Source organism: Camelus ferus, chromosome 20, assembly GCF_009834535.1.
Source record: "Camelus ferus isolate YT-003-E chromosome 20, BCGSAC_Cfer_1.0, whole genome shotgun sequence".
Classification (NCBI taxonomy): domain Eukaryota; kingdom Metazoa; phylum Chordata; class Mammalia; order Artiodactyla; family Camelidae; genus Camelus; species Camelus ferus.
In genome coordinates this window covers 12,162,506-12,187,611 of record NC_045715.1, presented here as the reverse complement: position 1 = coordinate 12,187,611, position 25,106 = coordinate 12,162,506, and the positions used below count along the sequence as shown (strand labels likewise).

The window sequence follows — 25,106 nt, the reverse complement described above, 5'->3', positions numbered from 1 at the left end:
TGGTTACCAAACTAAAACTAAAGTGTATTTTATAAAGTCTACGCAGAGAATACCTGTAACAGCATTTTTAAAGCATTTTTTTAAAAGCAGTATACTTTGAAGTTTACGTAGACGTGAAAATAATGTAATTATATTTTGTAAGCACTTGAGAAAAATTTGTCATTTTTATGACTAGGCCACTTTGCTTCCTGTTTGAATGTTAACCCACCAATAACAGTAGAGGAATGAAAGAAGGTTGTGACATGGCCCAGTGTTCGTTTTGAGTAGAGCCAGTAGGGGTGGCTACCCTCTGCAAATGGGGATTTCTTTATTCTTGTTTCCAAGGAAAATCACCTCAACTAAAACCCTTTTGTTTTCAACATGATGGTTTTGTTTTGCAGGTGTTTTTGCCAGCAGTCTTATTTTATGTAATTATTGTAAAATATTGCCATGGGTTTAGGACAGTTTTGATTCTTCTCACCTAACTGGTGTGGCTACTGATAGGGTAGATAGTGGACAATGATACAGCCGTGTACCTAAGATAGTGAGCTGTGCTTTTACTGTAGTGGTGTCGTCCACAGAACCGGTCTTCCCTCGGGACCCGGGGGGATTGGTTCTGCAACCCCTTCTTGGATGCTAAAATCTGAGAACGCTCAAATCCCTTCTATAACGTGACTGAGTACACTCAGCCCTCCGGGTCAGGAAGGTTCTGCGGACGGTGGAACTGGCGGGTGCAGAGGGCTGACAGTTTGTACACTGCCTTAGGTTCCCAGTGGGTTTTCCCCTGTGCTGACTTCGCAGTGAACGGGGTGGTGCAGAGAAGGGGGTGTGGAGGTGGGAGACTTAGAGGCCTGGCTTCCCATCCTGACCCTGCCACGTCCTGAGCCTTGAGTTAAATCGTTTCATCCTTCAGGCCTTCGCTGCCTCATGGCTAAAACTAAGAGGTTGAGCAAGAGACTCCCTGAAGTCCTTTCTAGTTTTGCCATCTGTCCTTCTCAGCCCATTCAGAATCTCAAATAGCTCACCCAGAAACAAGTAACAGCTGTTTGCATAATAGTGGAATGAGGCCTGACCCAGTGGTGTTGGTTCCTGTCTCCAGCCAAGAGGTCCTGAGAGTTCCTATTTTTAAATAACTGCCTTTCTGTATATTAAAAAAAAAAAATCTTAAATTCTTTAAGTCATTGTAGACAAGTGAATTAAACCCACTGTTTGAGAGTCCGTTAAATGTTTTATTATGCTGATACTGTGTGTGCTATCCACTGTAATGTGTGTGTTAAGCTTGTAGAAGTATTTTCCTTGTGTGCTGTTTGAGAAACAAAATGCATGTCCTCTGTGTTTATTTTTTTCCTACCAGAGAGATGATGAGGATGGTGATGATATGGATAGTTACCAGGTATTAATTACTGCTGCTGTCAATCCTGTAGCATGGGGCACAGCTGCCGCTAATTGCCAGTATCCGCCAAGCAGAGGGCAGGGAGGAGGAGGAGGACCCTAGTGCAGGAAATACGCAGTTTTCACTCGCTTTTGATTGGCTTTAAACGTAATCAAGGGTACAGTACGATTTCTGTAGGCTTCCCTGTCAGTTCACAGTGTATAAGCAGATACTGCATTTTTGCTATGCCGTCGCAAACTGCTAGCTTGTAAAGCCTTTTCTAGACAGGACCACCATCGCTGTATTAAATTGGTGGTCTTAAGAATTGTCCTTATTCATCCGTCATCTTTAAGTAGACTTGTCTCTTCTACATAAAAACCTGCGCTTAGTGCCTTACACCCAAGAAAGTGGCATCATTCTAATCTGCCATTTTATTTTTGAAGACTTTTGCTGGATAGCAAAACTGAAGGCACTTTAAGCACACAGTTTTGTTTAGTCAGTTTTCTCCTTTCTTTCAGGCCAACCTTAGTTATTCCTAACCTGAAGAATTTACATCTCAGCTTTTTGTTTTTGGAAGTCTAGGGGGAAAAAAATATATATATGTGTGCAAATGTGAAATTTTACCTAGTCAGCACTGACTGGCCCACTGTCAGGGGGATGTGGGATAAGAGTCATGGTCAGGGTGGCAGACCAAGATGACGTTTCCTGGGTTTGGGTCCCAGTCTTTGTACTGATTCGCTATATAAATTTTAGAAGCATGTTCCCCCAGTGTGCCTTCCTATAAGTAGAAAGTGGGTCCATGTAGGTAAAGCCTCAGGAGTCCTCAGGTGTCTGGCTCTTAATGTAACGTCTGAAGGGTTAGACTGGAATTAGGCAAGTCAAAGAGCAACCTGAGTAGAATTGGTAGGTTTCTTTCCCTCCTCATAATTTTACTAAGAAAGAAAACAAGCAAGTAAAACAAATGTTGAGGGAAATACCAGTGTCCCCTTGGATCTCAGCATCGCCATTTACTAACGTCCTGTGGCTGCCTGTGCGCCTCCTGCCACGTGGTTCACAGTGAAGTCGGGCGGCTGCTTCTGGGGGTTCTTAGCATGGCTGGCTGCATGTTGGCTTTTTTGCATGGGAAATTTTCGGTTAGCCTCATGGTAGTGGTTGGAGGTAAAATCTTTGCAGCAAGTTCAAAAGATTCCCCGCTGATCTGTCCTTTGCATTTCAGAAAATGCCTGCTGTCAGGCCATTGAGCTATGAATGGTGAAAATGCCTGTCGTTTTCCATTCCGTTTGCTGTTCTGTGATTTGGGCTCTGTTGATGGTGTCCTTCTGCTTAGAATCGCTAACGCTTCAAAGGCATAGCTACAACTTAAATACGTACGTGCACGTACCACGTTAAGACTCATCAGACAGCTGGTGTAGTTTGAGCTTCTCTTGCTTTTAAGTTTAATTATCCTTCTGGAAATCCACGGGCTCCAATTTCTGAGTAATGGGATCCTCAGTCAGCATGCGGTGTTCCTGAGGCCTCTCTGCTTTCTGGTGTATTAATCCCACGGCAACGTTCAATGGCCTTTCCCAATGAAAAGTTCCCTAATCAATTTAAACATCTTTTTAAAGAAAAAGAAATAGTTATCTATGCACTCTACAGGAAAATGTTTTCCCTCCCTGATGTCAGGAAGAAGACTTAAACTGTGTGAGAGAGAGGTGGTCTGATGCCCTCATTAAACGGCGAGAATACTTAGATGAACAGATTAAAAAAGTCAGCAATAAAAAAGGTATGTGAGATTAAACTCTTTGCTGGGAGCAGCTTTTTCACTTCTAGACAATGGTGGCAGGCTGGTTTCCTCCCTTAGCTGGACAGCAGCATCTTTGTGTTTTGACCTTGTAACAGTTACAGCTATTAGCGAATCCTACTGGACAGGGTTAGTGTATGGAGGCTCTGAATTTGAAAATAGTAAGTTTTCATAAAATTCTGGAGTTAACTGTGACACTAAAAGTTAAACTCAAATTTTGTTTTGATGAGTGCAAAAGCCATCAGTATGCCGACATCTCCAGATGGGGTATTCCGGGCTCAGAACCTGGGACTGACAGCAGATAAAGGGTCACTGCTGAAACCACAGCCCTTGGCAGGTCGGCCCCGACTACTGCTGGGCGGCGGCCGTGCACTCGGCTCGTCCAGGGCAGCCTGAAGCCGGCCTGCAGCTCCACTCCCCGCCCCCCAGTGCCAGGGTTCGGATTGCGTGTGCTGGCCACGGCCACTTGGATTCTAGAGTAGAAGTAGGCTTTTACACCTTGGTTTCTCATCCTGGCTTTATGATTCATTCAGCATGTTTGTTTCTACACCAAAGGACACATTATGAATGTTAATCCCCCTCACTCAGAAGTTAGCAGACATTCTCCCTCCGTAAAACATCTCAGCCCCCCCGGTCCGCGTGTGGTCTCCATTTGCGTGTGTGCTCAGCCTGCTAATGAAAACTCACTCTGCCTATGCCCAGGTGGCTCCAGAGTTGAATTAGGGTAAGAGAACTTTCAAAATAGATCATATAAAATATCCCTTTTATAACAGGCATGAAGAAAAATAAGTTTGTTTTGCAGAGTACGGTACATGGTGTTTTTTTAATCGTCTGTCCTTATCAAGTGATGTGTAGTTTTATAAAGCAAGGTCACATCCATGATTTCACTTGATCCGTCTGACAGTAGTAGACCTGACTTGTATTATCCCTGTTTGACAAATTAGGAAGCCAAGACTCATCTGTTGAATAACTTTCCCAAATCGCAGAACCTGTAAAATAACCCAAGTCTTCTAACCTCTGTTCCAGCGCTCTGTCTACTCCTCCTGGCATATGGTCCATTAGGCATGTGTCCTAGCCTCTCTGAGCTTAAACTTCAAAGCCTCCCATCCTTTTCTGGGACATCATGGGTGTTTAAGCCACTTGTGGGCATCACCGAGTGAAAGTGGATTTATTTTAAACTTAGAAGTAGTACTTTCTCCCTCTTGGCACTCATCCCTTCCTTTTGTCCTTCAGAGAAGACGGAGGACGATGTGGAGCGGGAAGCCCGGCTTGTGGAGCAGTGGGTGGGGCTGACGGAGGAGAGGAATGCTGTGCTGGTGCCCGCGCCGGGCAGCGGGATCCCCGGGGCGCCTGCCGACTGGTGAGTCCCCCTTCCCTCTGCGCAAGCCTGACGGCCGGTGCCGTGGCCTGCGGCGAGTCGTATCAGTGACCTTCCAGGATGGCCACAGGAAGTGTTAAGTACCATGGGCTGCCGGAGAAGGGCTGCCCGGCTCCAGTGCTCCCTTCCCCCTTCTTCCGCCCCCTGCAAGCCTCCTTCCTCTCACAGGAAGCCAGAGAGCATGTGTCACTGGCCAGGAATCAGATACCACACTCCTCAGTTCCTTGGCGAGAGCAGTTTGGACATGGTTTCCTGATCTCCAGAAATTCTCCTATCTTGGCTTGAAAGAAGGGTGTTTCCAAAGGATACTTGAAAGGGGCGGAAGATATGTTCCTACTTGCCCTCGTGCCTCTTCAGTTTGGTCACCAACGTAGAGTCAGCACTTCAGCACTGCACACACACTGGTTGGTCAGTCAGTCGATTAGTCAGTCAGTCCTGATACTCAGAAGAAACAGCAGGTTCTCTTAGGCTCTGGAGCCAGATGGATCTGGACTTAGCTTCCAGCTGCAGCACTTAACATCTTAAGTTTCCTTATCTTCTCAGAGGCTTTATTCTTAATCTATTAATGGAGCAACCTTTTTGGTACTTGATGTAAGGATTAGATATATATCTCTAATATACATTTATATATATAATTATAAATACATATATTTATATGTATGTATATATTATATATATATAAAACACCTTGTCCACAGTGCTCATTCATTAAATGTAACTGCTTCTGCTGCTTCTTATTCTCATTCTCATTCGTTTTACAAGAATGTGTTCTCGACATTAAAGAGAAATCAGGTTCCTTTTGAACACAGGGTATACTTGCCCAGACAGTCTCTCTTGGATATGCGTAGAGACATCAATGATGTTAGTTGTGTCCGTTATGACAAATGGGCGTGTAATTGATGTCATGGTATTATGAAACTAGAAAATCCAAGTTCCTGGGACTGTAACTTGTAACCTGGTGTTTCTCCCTGCAGAGTCCCCTGTGTGCTGGAATCCTGTAGGTCACATGCAGTGTGCCTGCCAGCCACTTATTATAAACAGCCAGCTCGTTCCCAGGCTTGCCCTGTTCTTTGAGTCCCTCTCCAGACAGTTCTTCTTCTTCCAATTTCAGAGCATCTTGAGTGTTTGTAAAATGTCGAGGCCGGAATCCCATCCCTCGTTGTCCTGATGTGGAAGAGAAAGTCTTAGGACTTTTCATTGTAAGAGGCCCCTGAGGTGATTCTGATGCCGAGGGGTCCGTTTTTGATACAATACAGTTTGTTTTTTTCTGCACACAACCTGCCTCCTTCCACACATCTTTCATTCTCTCTTCCTTTGAGCTTTTTAAATATTGTCCCTTTTGCTTACTTCCCCTGGGTTCTGATCCTGTCCCCTGTGCCCCCAGTAACTACAGTCCCTTCCCTTCTTCCCATCACTAGAATTATTCTCAGAAAGGCTTCGAATAATCTATTTCAATTAACCTCGTATAATTCACTTAAGTGGTAGTTCTCTGGGTAAGTCATGTGGTTCCCATGATTTCTGTTAACAAGGACGTCAAGAAATGTGAAAGTACTTCATTTATAGAACCTGTGTCTCCACGATGTTTCTCTCCTGCTTCCATGCCTCTGTGGTGTTTGATTACCTTACAAGATATAAAACACATATTTCATTGTGATTAAATATTGTTGTTACATTTAGGATCCCGCCACCTGGAATGGAAACCCACATCCCGGTTCTCTTCCTAGATCTGAACGGTAAGGTGACACCTGGTGTTGCAGGGCTTATCACAGTGAATCCCGGCTTGTGATCTATTCAAACCCACCATATTTTGATCCTTAAATCTCTTCTCTGATCACGCACATGCCTTAACTAGGTGACATTTTTAGTTCAACCAAATATATAAAACTATGACACTAGAAGACATAGTGGAAATTTATTCTTAAAAAGAGAGCACTTTAGAGATTGAAAACTGCATACAAAAACATGAGAGCAGCTACTGCTCTGAAAGTTAACAGGCGTGGAAATTACCCAAGAAAGTCATCACCCTCAGAGATTCTGAATCTTAACACGTTGCGAGTGCCTAGGAGTCTGCGTTTCTGACTGGTGCCCTTGGCTCCCCACCCCCAACAGTGCTGGTTCCAGAACATGATCACCTGCAACCCTATATGAAGGGTTGTACTTTACTATAGCAGTTAAATTGAACTTGGTCATACCTAGTACAAGGGTTTTCAATGTGTTTTAGCAGTGAAATCCATTTTCAAAGTGAAATTGTGAACAGAACCACATGTGTGGAGTAGGGCAGCAGAGTTGCTGAGTTTGGGGACAGGCGGGCTCTGGCAGGCCCTCCTGCTGGGCCCCTGGGATCCTCAAAGCATGGTGAAAACCTCTCTTCTGGAAGGAAGACCAGTAATGGATGAATGGAAGACATAGGGAGGTTGGCTTTGGCTCTTCCTGTGAGCATTTTAAAAAACTGCTTGCCTTGTCAAGTGGTGAGTTCCCTGTGGTTGGAGGTATACAAGCAAAGGCTGGATGATTATATATAGAGACTTGTGAAGGGTGACTCCTACAGTGGGTAGGGCACTGGAAGAAGATAGTCTTCAGATTTCTCGTAAGTGCTCAGAACTTTGATTCTAAATTGATCATTTAATCACTCAGATCTCTACTTTAGTGTAAGTTATGTAAGTAGACAACAAACCTAACACTAGGTTGTAGGAGCAATTGACATCTGAAAGCATCAAAATTCTAAGGTGTGTTTATGTAGTGAAAATATTTGCTTCTAGTACTGCATACAGAATATATTCAGTCCATTTTATGGGAGAGTCACAGAGGCACCTTTCTGGCTCCTGGGGTTGTTTCTGTAAAAGATAAAAGCTGCTGTGAGCATAGGAATCTCAGTTTCAACTGCAGAATGAGAAATGAATGAATAAATAAAAATACGTTGCATGTTAACTTCATCTGTAAAAAGCATGTTTAAAAATTTCGGGTGCTTGCTTAAAATCTGACCCTCCCCCCACTTTTGTCTCTGTGCCCTGCACTTGGCCAGCGGATGACCTCAGTGCCAACGAGCAGCTCGTGGGCCCCCATGCATCAGGCGTGAACTCCATCCTCCCCAAGGAGCATGGCAGCCAGTTTTTCTACCTGCCCATCATAAAGCACAGTGATGAGGAGGTCAGTGGCCCTTAAGATTCTCTCAGAGGGCTTCAGGTTAGTGCACATGCCTGTGGGCCTGTATTCCCATTAAACTGCTGTGGTCTGGGCATTGGGGGAGAGGACTGGGAACTTTAAAAGAATAGAATGGGCTTGTTGTAAAAGGCAAGGAAGAACATCTGGGATTCAGTAGAGCTGCCCTTACTGTCTTTCTCTAGTGTGTGATGTCTTGTTTCCGTGGCCCCGTGCTTCCCCTCCCCTTAGGTTTCAGCCACCGCCTCTTGGGACTCCTCGGTGCATGATTCTATCCACTTGAATAGGGTCACCCCACAGAATGAAAGGATTTACCTGATCGTGAAGACCACAGTCCAGCTCAGCCACCCAGCTGCTATGGAGCTAGTCTTACGAAAACGGATTGCGGCCAATATTTACAACAAACAGGTAGTAACGGCCTGATTCTGCCATTGCGTGTATGAACTCAAAGCCGTTTCCTTCTATCACAAAGCAGTGTTCTGGGGCATTAATACAGGGGCTGTGCAAACTGCTACCATCCTGGCCTCATTTATCAAAGGTAACAGAGCACGAGGATAGCAGAGGTGAATGTCATCCACTAAAGGACTTTTCCACCTGGACCGATTTGAGACCCATAATCCTACGAGGCAGTGGAGTTATGCCATTTCACTGTTTGAAAAAGGCTAAATGCAAGGTCCATGCGGGGCAAAATTCCTAACCTGATGCCTCCCTAGATCTCATCTCAGAGGTGCTGTCAGCAACACTGCTCCTGAGTTTTCTTCTGGCTTTGCCAGGATAGACTGATGAAACCCCAACAGGATCAAGGAGACAGCAAGTAGGAGGAAGGAGCAACCACAAACAAAAACAAAAACACCTGGATTCTAATCTCCAAATAACAGCTGGACATTATTGTCCTTTAGGATGGAGACAAGGATTTTTTTAGCTCAGTTTTTTTTGTTTGTTTTGCTGAGTATCGTGTGTGTATCAGAAACATAGTAAGTGAAGATGCATTTACTGTTTGTAAAATACTAAACAATTTATATTTTCCACATCACTTAATTCAGCTTTCCTTTTCTACCAGAGTTTCACCCAGAGTTTGAAGAGGCGAATATCATTGAAAAACATATTTTATTCCTGTGGTGTAACCTATGAAATAGTATCCAACATACCAAAGGTAAAGTGTATATTATATTGTAAAGTTATCAAAATATAAGTAATGGAGAATGCATTAATTCTCAAAACTTTTTTTTTAATTGAAATACAATCAGTTACAATGTGTCTATCTCTGGTGTACAGCACAGTATCCCAGTCATGCATATACATGCATATATTCGTTTTCGTATTTTTTTCCCATTAAAGGTTATTAAATCGTCTTCTCACCACAGTTTTGAGAAGAGTATTGTTCATATAAATGTATTCTAATTGCCTTCTTGTCATGCCAGGCAACAGAGGAGATTGAGGACCGGGAAACACTGGCCCTCATGGCAGCAAGAAGTGAAAATGAAGGCACGGCAGACGGGGAGACATACATTGAGAAGTACACCCGGGGCGTGCTGCAGGTGGAGAACATTCTGAGCCTTGAGCGGCTCCGGCAGGTGAGTACCTGCAGCATCTGGACTGGAGGGTGAAATGACCAGCCTTCACCCCAGACAGACAAGGATGTATTTATTTATCAAACACCTTCTCTCTAAATCTATCAGAGAAGGAAAACTTGAGTAGCCATCTCATTAGACAAGATAGTTACTTTGACAAAATAGTAACAAAAATTTAAATACATTTTATTGAATACCTCCTGCTGAAGCCGTGAGCCTGTCATTTTGATACATTATTTCATTTAATCTTTGAGATAACCCTGTAAGGTAAATACTATCATAATTCCCATTTATAAATAAGAAAATTGAGACTGACAGAAGTTAGCCAACCTGCCCAAGATGACACAGCTAAGAAGTGGCAAAAGTCAAATACAAACCCAAGAAGCTTGACTCCAGAGTCCACATGCCTAACCATGTACTGTCTCCCTAAGTTCTGGCCCCAGGTTAACTTCTGTGGGAAAAGTGGGATATTCAGGTGAAAATAATCCGTTAGGTAGTGGCACTACCTGGGAGGTGTCATTAGTTGAAGTCATGTGAAGTGTGCTTTGAATGACAAGCGGACTAAGACTGGCGTCTGTCCGAAAAGTCTTCCTTTCGGAGAAATTCTCCCCAAACTGCTGCACGAGTGAAGCACAAATAACATAAAAGTTGACTGTAGTTTTTGCATGTGAGACATACAGTTATCAATATTTCTTCCACGTTTTTCTCTGCCCATCTGTCTAAAAATCCACAACATGTTTTTAGTTGAGCAGTTTTCCTGGCTTTATTTATAAAAAATGTTTTTGATAGATTAAGCCAAAAAAAAGAGAAAAAAAGTAGAATAGATACAGTAAGATTCCAGTTTTGTTAAATATATGGGGGGAGGGGTATAGGATTGAAATGATCTTAATGTTTTCTAAATCTTCCACAATGTATACTGCCACCATATATTACTTTTGTCAGCAGAGGAAGAACAGTAAATGTTATTTTCAAACTTATAGGCCGTCACGGTGAAGGAAGCCCTTTCCACCAAGGCCCGGCACCTGCGCAGGAGCCTCAGCACGCCAAACATTCACAACGTGAGCACCCCGCCAGGGCCTGCTGCCCACGTGACCTATCTCAGGGTTCGGGGTGTGGCACGTGAGGGGACCTCAGGTTGGGGTTTACAGGTGGGAACAGAACATTCGGCACTGGGGTGGGCGTCCCACACCACTCTTCTGTTCTAGGGAAGCACGCCAGAGAGCCGTTACAGGTGCTGTGACCAAGCTTTTAGGGCAATCTTGCAAATTTCTCTCTGTAAAGTTATATCCTTGAAAGAAGTTTCTTGAGATCTAAATGGAATGCAGTTTAAGGATGGAAGAATCAGCTAACAGTCCTGGTGCCGCTCTTGAGTCTGTTTAGATGCCCAGTTCCAGCTTTGCTGATGGATTTTACTGTGCTGCCCATCAGTGTAAGAGGGCGCTGGCCACCTCCACGTAGACCCTCCTGCAGAGCCTTGTCTCTTTCTTTTTATTACCTTCCTAAATCATTCCATCTGGGAAATCCAAATGAGGGAGATGCTAACATGGGAAGAAAGGACAGAGCAGTCCATGGACCACTTTAGAGTAGGCTTTTTCCAGAAGCAGCAGAGTAAAAGTCAGGTTCTCTCAAGAAAAACTGTTATCTGCCCTCCCATTCTCAAGAATTGCCAGATAAGGATTAAAAACACGGTGAACATTTATGAAACTGGTCTTACAGTAAGCTGAAAAGCAAACCCTATAATCACTTTCGTACAGATTACTTCTTCTGACCACAGTTCAGTTATTAGAAATTGACAGTAAGAAACTCATACAGTTGTAAATTGAAAAAAAAAGTCTTCTAATTAATTTAGGCATCAAAGAGATCATAATGGAAATTAAGATGTGCTTAGAACTAGGTGATAATAAAAAAAGATACATATACCAATACTTGAGGGAAGCAGTTCCAGTTAAAGAGAAATATTTGTGGATACAATTTTTTAAGTTAGAAAAAGAAAATCAGAATATTTTTAAAGAAGGTAATAACAAATGTTAGAATACAATTATAATAAGTTCAAATAAAGAAGGAAATAATAAATGTTAGAAGGAAAAAGAGGGGAAGGAAAATCAGCCTCCAACTGTATATGTGATACTTTATTTAGTTAGTTATGCTAAATATATAAGCCACATTGATAAAACCGTTCATCTCTTATAGGTCTCCTCTAGTCGACCAGACCTTTCTGGATTTGACGATGATGATAAGGTGTGTACCTGTGGGCATGGCCAGGTTATTAGCAGAATCTAAGTCTGGGAAGTTAGGGTATCTTGGTGTTTTTAAAATCTCTGGACACTCCATCTTAATCTAACGCAGATCATTGTCTCCACACATCCATTTCCAGGTTCAAATACTTGATGTGAAATTGCTGTGAAAACTTTGAGTGTTACATTGTTACTTAGTGTGATACTCTCCATATCAGGATGATAGCACACATGATTGAATAAATATTTGTGTGTTTATGGGTCTAAGTCTAAATGACTTAAGAAGGTATACGTCTACCATGGCAAGGTCAAAATTATTTCAAATGGGGAAAATTAGGAACTTGAAATTAAGGACATTTTGCAGCATTATCTTATTCAAATATTTCTTGAACATGTACTATACTAGGGACTGTGGATGATTCAAAAGTATAAACACAGATTATGTCTTCAATAAGTTGAAAATCTAGTCCTTAGAGATAGCCATCTCCTGAGAAGTTGAATTAAGATTAAATAAGTTTATACGATATTTAAGAGGAGTTTTCTCCCTTTATCTTATGCAATATTTTATGCTGGCTTGAACCTTTTAAATCTCAAGTCGTTTGCCTGAGGCAGTCCCGGTTTATGCCTAGTACCCAGGAGAAATTATTAATCGAACAGGTTTACTCTCAAAAGTGTTTTGGTTTGGTCTTTAAATTATCTGGTCTCCCTAGATACATAACCAAATTTATAAAAGTGGATGAATGGGACCTATAGGGGTTGAAAAGAGAATTTCATTCTATTTGTAATGATTTCTAAAAACTCTTGAACAAGTATAATAAATTATCAACATTTATTCACTCCAGGTTACCTCGGTTATGACAGCACTTGTCATATTATCCCGTACTTTTCTACATGTTTGATACATTGTGTAATAAAAATAAAGAAGAGCACATACTGCCACTAAAAAGTAGAAAAATTCAAATCTGGGCTCTATTTCTCATTTTAGAGGGACTACTTACAGTTAACGCATGTTTTTACCTTGTAGGGTTGGCAAGAGAACCAGTTAGACATGTCTGACTGTAGCCCCAGTTACCAGGACATATCATGTTATGGAACTTTACCCAGGGATTCACCTCGAAGAAGTAAAGAAGGTAGTGGTGAGATTGGCTTTCTGTGTTATTTCTTTATAATTTCTTAGGAAAAGCATGGGGGGATGTTCTTTTAGAGATGACATATATAAAAAGATGGGAGGCTAAAATTCTAGTTTGCTAAATGCTAAGTGATCCAAATCTGTCTCTTTTTTTTTTTTTTTTTGGTATAGTGCTGATTTATTCTCTCCATATTTCAAAAGAATTTCAGAATAACAAAAGAATTTTATACATCATACAATTCAGGGTACGGTTGGGCTCAGGGGGACCACTTCATTTTTCACAGAGTGGGCAGAAACATCTGTCTGCCAACATTTTTTTGAGGTCTTTGACTTTCAGCTGTGAGTCCTGGTCCCAGACTTGAAACCTCAGGAGTTTCAGTTCACAACCCAAGGAGGTGGGGATTTTCTCAGCCATAGGGATGAAGCTCCAGTCAGAGGTGAGGAGAGGGCTTCCTGGAAGGCACCAATGAAGCCTCTGGAGCAGAACAAAACTGTCTTCTTGATTAGAACTTATCCTGTCCACATATTTGATTTTTTTTCTGCTTTGTATCCATTATAGCATCCAAATTATAATAGGCTTTTTGTGTAACACTTTAGAATTTTCAAGTCACATTTCATATGTTATCTCCTGATTTTGAGGTCAGTTTTGAGACACACACAAATCTCATTACATTCTGGTTAGATTTTATTCCTTACCAAAAGAATGTCTACCTCCATCATGGATTTGTACTCTAATTAGGGTATGTTTTAGAAGAACGTATGTCTGATTACTGAAAGAATTCCAAAAACGATACCAGAAATGAATTTGATCAGTGACAGCATTACTACCTAAATATGTAATCTCCCAGTGCCCTGAAGGGAACAGCGCTCTTTGGATATGTAAATCAGCTCTGTGACCTGAGCCCTTGTGTTTTACCTTCCACGTGCCATTGAACCAGTGAATTGAGGGGAAAATACAGAAGGAGATATAGAGGCCCCCAAAGGGTAAGAAATGAATAAAAGTGAGGAAGAAGAGCTGTCCTTCCTTAGGCATATGGAGCAGGGTGGCTTGAGAGAACAAGTGGCTTGCAGAAAAACTTACACAGTATTCAGTATTAGTATGTGCACAGCATATGCTCATTGAGAATATTAGTATATTCACAGTATATACTCATTGAGTGAATATTGAGCCTCTACTTCCTATATATAGTGACAGATACCAAACGGTGCTACGATCTTAAAATCCAACTGTGGAAATGAGATATATAGAAAATAAGCTAGTAAATGACAAAGTGCCAAAATGTACGTGTAGATAATAAAAGCTCTGAGAAGTCAAAGAAGTAGAAAATCAGCACGAGTTGAAATTGATCTGGTAAGTGGTGCTTAAGCTGGATCTTGAAAGAAGGTAGAAGATTTGGTTTCTGATTTCTTTGCCACTGTCCTGCCCTTTGATGACTGTAACTTTGTAGCTACATCTCCATTTTGCCTACCTCGGTTTTAATGCTTAGCCAGATACAGTCACCCCTCAGTATCCACGGGGGACTGGCTCTAGGAGCCCCTGCGTACACTGAAGTCCCATAGCCAGCCCTCCTTAATCTTCGGATGCAAAAACTGTGTATTTACTGAAAAACATTCACGTGTAAATGGACCCACCACAATTCAAACCCCATGTTGTTCAAGGGTCAACTGTATTAGCACATTGATTTCTTTGTCATACCGGGTATCCTGGTGGCTCGGTCAGTACCACGCTTCCCGTGTGTTGGTTAAAGTGCTCTGTGCCTGTAAACCCATGCCTTTTGTTTTCCCCAGGTTGTACGTCAGAGAATCCTCATGCCTTAACAGTCAGCCCTTTTAAAGCATTCTCTCCTCAGCCGCCAAAGTTTTTCAAGCCCCTAATGCCTGTAAAAGAGGAGCATAAGAAGAGGATAGCTCTGGAAGCCAGGCCTCTTCTAAGCCAGGAGGTAAATGCTTGACTTGTCCGCACCGTGTACCATAGAGTGGACTCGTTACGCCTGCCGAGAAGTCACGGTTTGCATTAACAAGTCAGAAGCTGCACGCTGACGTGTGTGGGTTGTCACTCCACGGACCCTGTCCTGGAATACCTCATTCTCAGGCACACAGGGTCAGAGTAGAAGTTTCTGCTTGTTGTTACTGCCCTTGTTTTCTTTGTGTTTATTATGCCTTTTCCCAAAGTGTTTATTACCTTTACGTGAGAAAGAGATGTTCCCTAGGTGTTTTGAAAGTATTAAAGGCTTTTTTTTTTTCCAATTTGATAAATCCAGCGATGCTATTTGCTGTAGAATCCGCGTAGTCTTGTCCGATTTCATCAGTAATGTAACTCAAGCCTGCAGAATTGTTTGCTGCACTACTCACGTGTGGTAGAAGTGTTGGTGTTGCTTTTCTAACTTGCATGGACTTAATGTGTATTTGGGCCGTCGTCTCCTGTGTGTGATGCATCTGTGTGTCTTAACCTTTGCAGAGCATGCCTCCATCTCAGGCACATAACCCTGGCTGCATTGTACCCCCAGGAAGCAATGGCAGCAGCATGCCAGTAGAACACAATAGCAAACGTGAGAAGAAGATTGTAAGTGCTGGAACCGTTTCTGTCATATTGCCTGGTGGTGGGTTTAAGGCCCTTTCATCACAGAGAATCATCCACATACTTTAGAAGAAATTAAGATATGTATTAGGTCTTGGCTTTTTTTGAAAAAAAAAAAAAAAACACATGATCATTGGTAATGAAATTTTGCATGAACATGGTTGTGACCTGTGATTTTTCTAAATGATTGATTAATTAATTTGTTTAGTATAAATTTGCTTCGAAAAAGGGGGAAAAGGCACTTGTAATGATTCTAGTCTTTAAAAGGTGTAACCCAGCGATCACTTTAACTAACACTGAATCTTTCTAATGTGCCTATACACACTGCCCAGATTCTGAAGTTAATCTACCTAGAGGAATTGCACTCACTTGGAGTAAGTAATCATGCATTCAGCTGTGGGTGTGTTTGAAAGCTTTTTTCATGTTGCCTGATGCTATTGCCAAGATTATTCTGTAGCCTGTGGCTGCTCCGCAGTCCGTCACCGCCCATCATCCGTACCGCTCAGGTGGCCTCTTTTAATTTGCTGGCAAAATAGATCCCAACTCCCTTGGTATCAGTCCTGCTTTCAGGATTGCTTATCTGTATTTTCCCACAGGTAGGTTGAAACTCTACCTGTAAAGCCTCATTCCCTAGCACTTGGTTTTCAAATTTCAAATTCGAGAAATAGTTTGTAAGATGCTATGTACCAGGCACTTTGGATTAGAAACGATACCTCAATGTAAAAACAAAACTGTGTATTCTCAGGCCTGGAAAGAATTCCCTGATTTTGTCTCAGCTTTCACTCTCCTGTGGTTTCCTAGACTCTGAGGACGTGAGGCAGCTCGGAGCTTGATGCTCCCGTCCACATACGGTCTGCTCTGTGCGCAGAGCGTGGGACGTTTCCTTTCCTGGCTGCTCCACGTCAGACCCATTCCAAAGGGTCGTCGGCGTGAGGCCCTTTAACAGTGCTAGAATATGTGGTCACACACACTGCATGAGGTGGGCTGGAACCTCACCTGCCTGCTCCAGGCGCTGGGAGCTTCACAAATGACCTCGTTCCTCCTGTCCACTGAGGAGGGAAGAAGAGGCACCATTTTCCCCTCCCCTCTCTGTCACTCTTGTCCTCTTTGTCCCTGTGTTCTCCCTGTCCTTCTGTCCCAAAGTCCCCACCCTCATTCCTGCCGGAGAAGGGTGCATATCAACAGCTGCTTCTCCATCTCTCCGAATCTCAATGAGCTGCTCAGTCACTTATCTGCCCTCCCCCTGCTTAATTAATCATTGCTGCAGCACAGGGCTAACAAGGCCAGGTGGCTGGGTGGTCACTCCTGCTCGTTCTCTGGCTGCTCAGATCTGTCTTTGATGTGGCACCTCTCACCATGGTGCATGGGCACTAAATTTAAACCTGTTTTAACAACACATTTTGGTAGAACACACCACCGTGGGACTGCTAGACGGCCCTTCTGGGGCAGCCCCAGCAGATAGTTCGTTCCACTGTTCACAGTTTGCTTCATAGTTACTTTCTTTACTTTCCTTTTATTATTTTAAAACAAAACCTGTCTCAGGGCTTTGAGCTAGCAGAGAGTAGGACGGAACCAGATTCTCTTGATGCAGGAAGTTTTGAGTAGCAGACTCTATGTGATCAAACACACCATGAAACCCACTAAGCAGGGTTTGATGGTACCATTTTTCTTGCTGGGCTCTTATCTGAGAGATCTGCCTCTATGCTCCTTAGCTGTCTAGCCCTCCATCTGCTCTTCACCTCCAAAACCATTGGACCGTCTGATATATTTCAGACAGCAGCTTTTCGAGGATGTTTTGGTAGATTTTAAGGACATTACTGGCTTGGTCTGACGTTCTAGTTTCTCTTGGAGAAGCTTTCATTTTATTTCTCCTCTTGTAAGTGGGTATAAACTGCTTTATTCTGGTGTTCCCTACTCTCTTTTTCCTTTTCCACTCTTGAAAAAAATTAGAGGGTCAATCAGTGGTTCACTCTGATCAAGTAAGTTGGCAGTCATTTTTGAGAGGCAATATCGAGACATTGTTGCTTTTATTTTACAGCCCATCTATTACCAAAGTAACATGTAATTTCACAGAAAGTATAGTAAATACAGCTATGCTTGATTCTTTTTTTAAACATTTTTATTGATTTATAATCATTTTACAATGTTGTGTCAAATTCCAATGTAAAGCACAATTTTTCAGTTACACATGAACGTATATATATTCATTGTCACATTTTTTTTCTCTGTGAACTACCATAAGATCTTGTGTAAGCTATGCTTGATTCTTAAAGCAACATGTTGCTGTCTGATCAATTTGAGAAGATACACAAATGCACTTTGTGTCTCCCATGAATAAGTAAAGGCAACAATAAGCCTCTGGAGACTCTTTTTAAGTCATGAAGTAGACAGAAGAGCAGAAGGAAAGTCAGTTCGCCCTCTCCTAGGTCTTGCATAGGCAGCATATGATTTATGTCTCTTGTTTTACAGAAGAAGGAACACAAGGCTTGTTGAGTGACTTACCCAAGGTCTCACAGTTAACAAGAGCATGAGAACTAAGGCCCCATCCTTTGGCAGAATTGGGCTGACCCCAGTGACTCCAGGGGCTCCCAGAGGCAGTGCAGATGCAGTCACCCTGCTGCTCCTGCTGCTTCTTAAAAGGGGCTGCCCTGCCCTCAGTACCATGGACAGAAGTGCCTGGGGACCCTCGGCCTGTGGGGTCTTCCTGAAAACAGAGACCATCTCTCTGATTACAGTGGGAGTGAAAATGACTTTAATTGGGTGAACGTCTTTGCAGAAGGTCACTGCTTTAATGTAGGTTTTGATCCCTTTTTAAAATCAAGGTATTTTGTCTGTAGGTGGATATCAGCTGCATAAACTAAATCTCAAAAATCAAATCATGAAGGCTGTAGCCATAGAGAAGCCTGAGAACTTGACGCCATACTCCACTCTTAGGAAGAGCTTTCATTTTTTTTTCGGTCCTTCAGACATAGTAGGAAAATGCTTCGTCCCCTTTAAGATACAGTGATAAATAATATTTCTGGTATAAAATGTCTAACCAAATTCCCTTAAAATACAGCTTAAACCAATTGAGTCCTCTCTTTTCTCCTTGAAGGCAATAACTTTACAGACTTTCTGCTTCCTTTTATTACATGCTGGAAAATGATTCCTCGCTCCTCAGTTTTCTTTCTTCTGGAACTACTTGCCCTTACTCCTTTCACTTTTCTCTTTGGGTCACTCTCGCACCCCTGTCCCCACCCCAACTGCATAACTACGTGCTGATCCCTGTTTGAACTTCATCTCATAGGGTTTTTGTAGACTCTTCCATTTTGCCAAGGTCGTTCTAATCCTTTAGGAATAATTGTTTATCTTTGGGATTTTAATAAGTGTATACCTATTTCTACACATTAAACTCACGAGTGAATGTTTCACTTGGCAGAGTTGTGTTTTAGGATGACAGACCTTCCCTCAGTTTTCAGAAGAAATAACTTCAGGCATAAAAGGGGCCCCGAGTTACAAATTTCAAATTTGGTTTTCCTTGCAACAACTTCTTAGTAATTAATTGCATTAGGGATTCCTGGGCTTTGGGGATTAAAGCAGCTTAAATCAAAAAGAAATGTAAGAGGAACAAACACTTAAAATTCAATTTTGAGTCTAAATAAGTGAAGTAGGGAATCTAGAAAATATAGCAAAAGTTACTGATTCAGGTAATTCTGTCCAATTTTTGCTCCTTTACCAGTGTTCCCTCCAACCCCGGGAAAAGATCTCTCTACCCTACCCCCTTTTTAACTGTGCTACTTAATTAGAATGCAGCTAAAGATAAGATAGCAAGGTTAGTGTTGCTAAAAGTTTTGTTTTGCTAATTTCTGCAACTTTATCACTGACATTTGGTAGTCACCTTTGATTAATAGCCAAGGAATTAAGGCTCCTGATGCTTTTAAATAATTTGTATTCAAGTCATTTTAAAACCCAAGAAGCACTGAAGAATATTAAGCTATTTTTAGGTATTTAGCATCTTATAAGATAGAAAATATTGCTATGGAATTAAGTAGATGAAATTTTTCTCCATTTGTAAACTCCCATCAGCCATATCTGCTCTCCATCCCCCTCCTCATCTTCTCCCTCCCCCTCTCCTTGCTTCTCTTTCTATCTCCCCTGAAATGACACTTTAATGAGTTAGGTTAGTGTTTTGGTTCTAGGTCTTTACAGTGACCCTGTTGTTATACTGAATGAAATTTCATCCACCCAGGCAGCATCCAGGATTGTTTTTAGAGCGAGGACCCACAGTTGTAACTCCCTGAGGGCAGGGACCATGCCTGTCTTTGCTCAACACTGGTATTCTCAGTTCTTAGGACAATGGCTGGCATGTAATGGTTGCTTGATGAACATTTGTCGAATGAAAGTCACATTTTAAAAGAGAAAAGGAATATTTGCAATGGCATCAGATGCTTATGACGTTAATTTTAAATGACTAGATAATTTCATTGATTTTTATTTGAAAATAAGATGCCGTGTGTTTTACATTGTTTCCCACCAAATATAAAAGAATCATTCACTCAGCGAGAGAGACTGAAAGTTGATAACGCTCACACTTGCATGTTTACCAATCTTTATAAACAGGACCCTAAAACTATTTGACAAAGGAGATTTTCATTTAAATCTCACTATCTTCCTCACCTGCTAGTCAAATTCTCTATCCGTGCTTCTCAGAAGCCCTAGTAAACAGTCAGATTAGTTTAGTATTTTACAGACTTGCACTATTTAGTATAATACTGAGAATGGATGTTGAAATCATGTTCTTTGCCCTTTTGCTCTCGGGGGGGGGGGGTCTTTGTGTCCCTGCCCTTCCTCCCCATAAAATAGCTCAGAAAACTTTTTGCAAATCATCTTATTCACCTGCATTTTGCTCTCCAAGGTGCGGACTGTAAGAACAAATGAAACGGCAGCTCTTCTCTGCCTCTGGCTGCCCTTCTACTCACTTAATTAGGAAAGGAAACACATCTAGCTGAAAACTAATTGCAAGGATCTAATTAAAAGTCCACTGCACTTCCTTCCGTCCTTTCCTTTAAACCAGGGGAGGGAAGGTTTCTAATTATCAGCATTGAGTGAGCACAGAAAAAAATAAATCTCCTTAATATTGGATGATACTGGGTTCACACTCACAGACCTCTGAGGATAATAGACCTGTGTCCACAAAAGGTGACTAGACTTAACCAAATTCAGAAACACAAAAAACACTAAACACGTGAAGGTGAATGCCTTTAACAGCAGAGCACTTACAACCTGTCTCAACAGTACACATGCTATAAGGAGCTCACGGCTGACTTTTGCTTCATTTCTGTAGGACTCTGAAGAGGAGGACAGTGATCTGGAAGCTCTTAACCGGAAGCTGATAAGCTCACAGCCTTACGTGCCTGTGGAGTTTGCTGACTTCAGTGTTTACAATGCCAGCCTGGAGAACAGAGAGTGGTTTTCTTCCAAAGTGGATTTGATGAACTCCAAGGTCCTGGAGAAAGAAGTGGCCCGCAGTCCCACCACCAGCAGCATCACCAGTGGCTACTTCTCCCACAGTGCCTCCAACGCCACCCTGTCTGACATGGTGGTCCCTTCTAGTGACAGCTCAGACCAGCTGGCCCTTCAGACGAAGGACACAGACTCCAGCGAACATCCCGGACCATCATTTGTGCATGATCTCAGACCATCCTCAAACAAAGAGTTGACAGAACTAGAAAGAGGCTCGGTAAAGGATAAGATGACTCCAGTGCCACTCAAGGAAAATAGTGCCTTAGCCAAAGGGAGCCCACCATCCCAAAGCATCCCTGAGAAAAACTCCAAAACGCTCTGTAGGACCGGCTCATGTCCTGAGCAAGAGACTTGCTCCAGCAAAAGTGGCCAGCCAGCCAGAGGATTCTGCCCCAGGGAAGTGACCATAGAGCACACCACCAACATCCTCGAGGACCATTCTTTCACAGAGTTTATGGGAGTGTCAGACGGGAAAGATTTTGATGGCTTGACAGACCCTTCTGCTGGAGAACTTTCAAGTAGGAGGAACCCACCACATACATTGGACAGTAAGAGTGTCTCAGATGGGCCACAGGACCTTGGCCAGCTGTGTTCTTTGTCAGAGAATGACCAGGTAATAAATTCCAGGGGCAGTCCTTTGGGTCCTGGGCTACCAGTGAGGGCACCTAATTGTGCCCCAACCCCCAGAGGCCCTTGAAAATAGTGACTTAAGAGGAGAGATTCATTGAGGTGTTTCTGACAGGGAAGATGAGCCCACCTGGGGACCAGGCTCACATCCTGCCCAGCTGGCTGGGGTCGGGGAGCAAGTCCCCAAGTCTGCTTGTTCCAGAGTGGAACTGTGAAATATACTAGTGGACTAGTGGCTTTTTAAGCTGGTGTGTGGGTTCATGTTGAATTAAGCATTCACGTGGGTAAGGATTAGTCAATCGATCTTGTGTTCCTTCCCTGAAACATATAATTACTGACCATCCCAAGAATATCTTGGCAGTAGCACGTACCATATGCCATCAAATCTGTGATTTTTCTGATGATTAGATTTACCATTATTTTATGTCTCATTAAAAAAAATACTTCCAATTAAACTATCATTATCAGCAATTTCAGCGATGTTGAAAAGCTCAGTGTGGGGGAGGCATGCATTGCAGATTTGGTAAAATACAGACATTTGGTGCCATAGGATAAAAAGTGCTTTGGGGAAGTGTAGGTGAAATCCTGCGCAATTCAAACTTGGGCTTTGGAAGTTACCCAGGTTGGTTTATTATAGTGTTTCTTTCTTTCTTTTTTTTTTTTTTTTTTTTAATTTTTTCCCACCCTCCACCCCCCGGTAACCACAAGTCTGTATTCTCTGTCTGTGAGTCTATTTTTTTAGTTTATTATATTATTTTTAGGTTTATTATAGTGTTTCATTTTCATATTGGAACAAAGTGGGTTTTGCCAATATTCCTAAGAAAAATAGTGAATTTTATTAATAAGAGATTATCTACTTCTGGGTACCACTGCCTCTTCCCATTTGGGGTCCCACACCCTAGCTGTAGCTGTGTGAGAGATAGGGGAGCTCCAGGCTTAGCCAAACAAAGAGCTGACAGAACCAGAAGGCAGCTCGGTGACGGACAAGATAATTGGGGTGCCCTTCAGTCCCTCTGTTTTGCTGAGGAAGTTATCATTCCAGTTTGGTGGCTCTTTACCCCCAAGTTTTCCATGCTAGTCTTTAAAATTTCAGTATGTGATCATTTATACAGCATATGCATACAGAAACTGCAAAAACCAAACAGTGGTCTCTTACACCTCAAAAAAAGTCTTCTTTCCCCAACAAAATATAAAATAAAATAAAGTTACTATTACTGTTCTTGCAAACTGAACATTCATTTGTTTAAAAGTCTTCAGCTTCCTTTATACTGTTCTTGAACAGAATCCATGTTGCTGTCCTGCCTCAGTTTTTCAGTCCTTCCAAGAAGTCCAGGAAGAACGTGGTCAGGAAGTCCAGGGGTTAAGTCTTCACCTTAGAACAACACTTACCAAACCTAAATGCACAGTAGACTCACTGTGGGGTGTTGCGTGAAGATGCCTCTTAAAAATTCAAATTCCCGGGAGTCACTGTCCTACAAACCTTAAGATTTTGCTTCAGTATGAGGAGCAGTGAAGGGGATAAGATTTTCACAAACCCCTCTGCTAAAGTAATATGGGTGGGATGTCTGGGGGCTGCACTGTTTGAAGCATGGCCCATAGAAAAGGGAGGGGCAGTGACACCCCCCCCCCCACCTTGTTTCAATACCTGGGTTATTTGCCCAATAGCAGGAACAGTACCTAATTTTTGCTTTTGAAAGGCTCTGGAATAGCGTGTCCCTGCCAAAGATCTTGCTTTAAAAGTTGAATTTACAAAAAATAGTTTTTGTATCAGGGTAATGTGGGACTATGGGGATTTTTTTTTCTTTTTTTAAAAAAAGTTGCTTTAGTATTTTTCTTATATTGGTTTTAATAGATTATTTTGACAGTGTTTTGAGAACTTTTAAGTACTAAAGTTTGACTTCTATTCTTACCCTGGTATGACTGAGAACGTGGACCCAGAAATAACATGTTTTTACTTTAACTTTGGGTCTTGCTGTCATTACTTTTCCTAGAAGCTTCATCTTGGAGCTAGGTTTCTCCCTTGTAGAGTGTAAATTCTAGAACTTGATTCCATAGCAAACAGGATCCTGTGGGTCCCTGCAGGAAGAGCCCCTGGTGTGGGGTGGGCAGGGTCTGGCCGAGGGTGGTCCCTGTGGGTGGGGAAGGGTGGGGGGGACAGGAGCTTGAACTCACCACCCTCTGCATTCCAGGGGAGCGCGGGCACTCGGTGAGAGGCAGCACGCCCTTCCTCCGAAGGCCCCAGCATCTGTGTTCCGGTCGCCTCGCAGGAGCACCAGCCCCATCTTTAAAACCTGCGGCAGCCGGATCGGACCTCAGACCAGCATGGAGAAGCCGTGTGCTTCCCGGGGCCACCTCCGCTCCCCTCCAGAGCAGGGAGGGGCGGCACTTTGTCACTCTGCTGAACCAGCAGCCTCTGCTTTTTTCCAGAGAACCGAAAATCCTGGATGAATTAAGTGGCAGTATTTTTGTTTGCACTCACTACACACCCCCACTGTGTAGAAACCTCCACAGATTCAAACAGACTTTATTCTTGTACAATTTTAATTGGTTCTTGCTGTAGAGTCTGGAGTCAATGCTCTAATTTTTTTTTATAAATAATATATATGATGTATATGAAATGTGTATCTATAGTATGTCTGGCGACAGACAAGACTGCACACTAAAATGCGGATAAAAGTGGTTTGTAGAGAATCGTAAGGTACTAGACTTTGTTACAAATTTGGGCCATCTCTCAGAACATGAGCAGATGAGAAAGATTGTATCGCCTAAGAGTGAGGCTGCAAATCCCTCTCTGCAGCTAAGGTTACAGGATGCCGTTCTTTATAACCAAAGAACTTACATAAGACTGAACGTTTCTGCTGTCCTCTCCTGTTTTATGTGTACAAACGTGTTTGACTGCAAGCTGGGTGCCATACTCCCCTTGGCCGCCAGGCTGAGTGCTGCCACTCTCTGTCCCTAGTTTCATAAGCACACTGAACAATCTCACAGCCCCGATCTTTGGTCTTCCACCTGGCCTGCCACCTGCTGATGTGACGTGGTATTCTGGCCGTTGGTAGTGACGGGGGCTCTGACCCCAGCATTACCGGTACCTTGGTTCAGCCCAGCCAGGCAGGTGGGATGCACGGAGCAGTATTACTGTTAAGAAAACACAAGGACATGCCGAGCGTCGGGTTCAGGGGAGGAGAGGGTGTTGATTTTCGTCTTTTTGTGGTTTTGTTTGGGATTGGTAGGTTTTGTTGTGGTGTGGTTTTGCCGTTGTTATTTTACTGACATTCGGGAAAATGCTGAAGAGTTGGAATGAGCTATAAATACCGTTCACGGGTGCCCACTTCGCTGTCTTCGCAGGAGATGATTGAGTACAGACAACCTGCTGTCCTTGTCTTCATTTGTAAGATGCTCTTACTGATGGAGACGGAAGGAGTATGTGTGCGGAAGTTTTTCCAAAAGTACTTTGTGTACCTATCATGTAGATGCCTGTACGATTGGCCTGGATGTACAGCAATAAATGTATTGTGGGAGCCAGAGGAGGTGTACAGCCTGCTGTACCTGTTTCCTTCAAGTTCTTAGCGTCAGTAAATGGGTAAGATATTGGAGATTTTAAGGAAAAGCTGCTGTCATGAATTTTGTGTATAGTGAGCTGACTGTAGTATTTTACTATTGTCTGTTTAAAGAAGAAAAACTGTAATTTATATCCCCTTTCAACTTTATTGTATTTAATTGGTACAGATGGTATGTGTGTGTGTGTGTTTTAGAATACAGACTGTCTAATTCGGATTTTAAAGCATCGGTTGTTT

At 42.6% G+C, this 25,106-nt stretch overlaps 1 protein-coding gene across 1 annotated transcript in view; it reads left to right on the top strand.

Moving 5' to 3' along the window:
- Positions 1-21,838, top strand: part of KIF13A (kinesin family member 13A) — a 172,533-nt gene extending 150,695 nt beyond the window's left edge. Inside the window, 15 exon segments of the mRNA XM_032462545.1 lie at positions 1,334-1,372; positions 3,017-3,116; positions 4,368-4,494; positions 6,190-6,245; positions 7,535-7,659; positions 7,903-8,079; positions 8,732-8,824; positions 9,093-9,245; positions 10,223-10,300; positions 11,433-11,480; positions 12,501-12,606; positions 14,394-14,545; positions 15,064-15,168; positions 20,507-21,304; positions 21,306-21,838. Coding sequence (XP_032318436.1) covers positions 1,334-1,372; positions 3,017-3,116; positions 4,368-4,494; positions 6,190-6,245; positions 7,535-7,659; positions 7,903-8,079; positions 8,732-8,824; positions 9,093-9,245; positions 10,223-10,300; positions 11,433-11,480; positions 12,501-12,606; positions 14,394-14,545; positions 15,064-15,168; positions 20,507-21,304; positions 21,306-21,344 — 2,196 coding nt within the window. The 3' untranslated portion in view covers positions 21,345-21,838.
- The last annotated feature ends 3,268 nt before the right edge of the window (positions 21,839-25,106 follow it).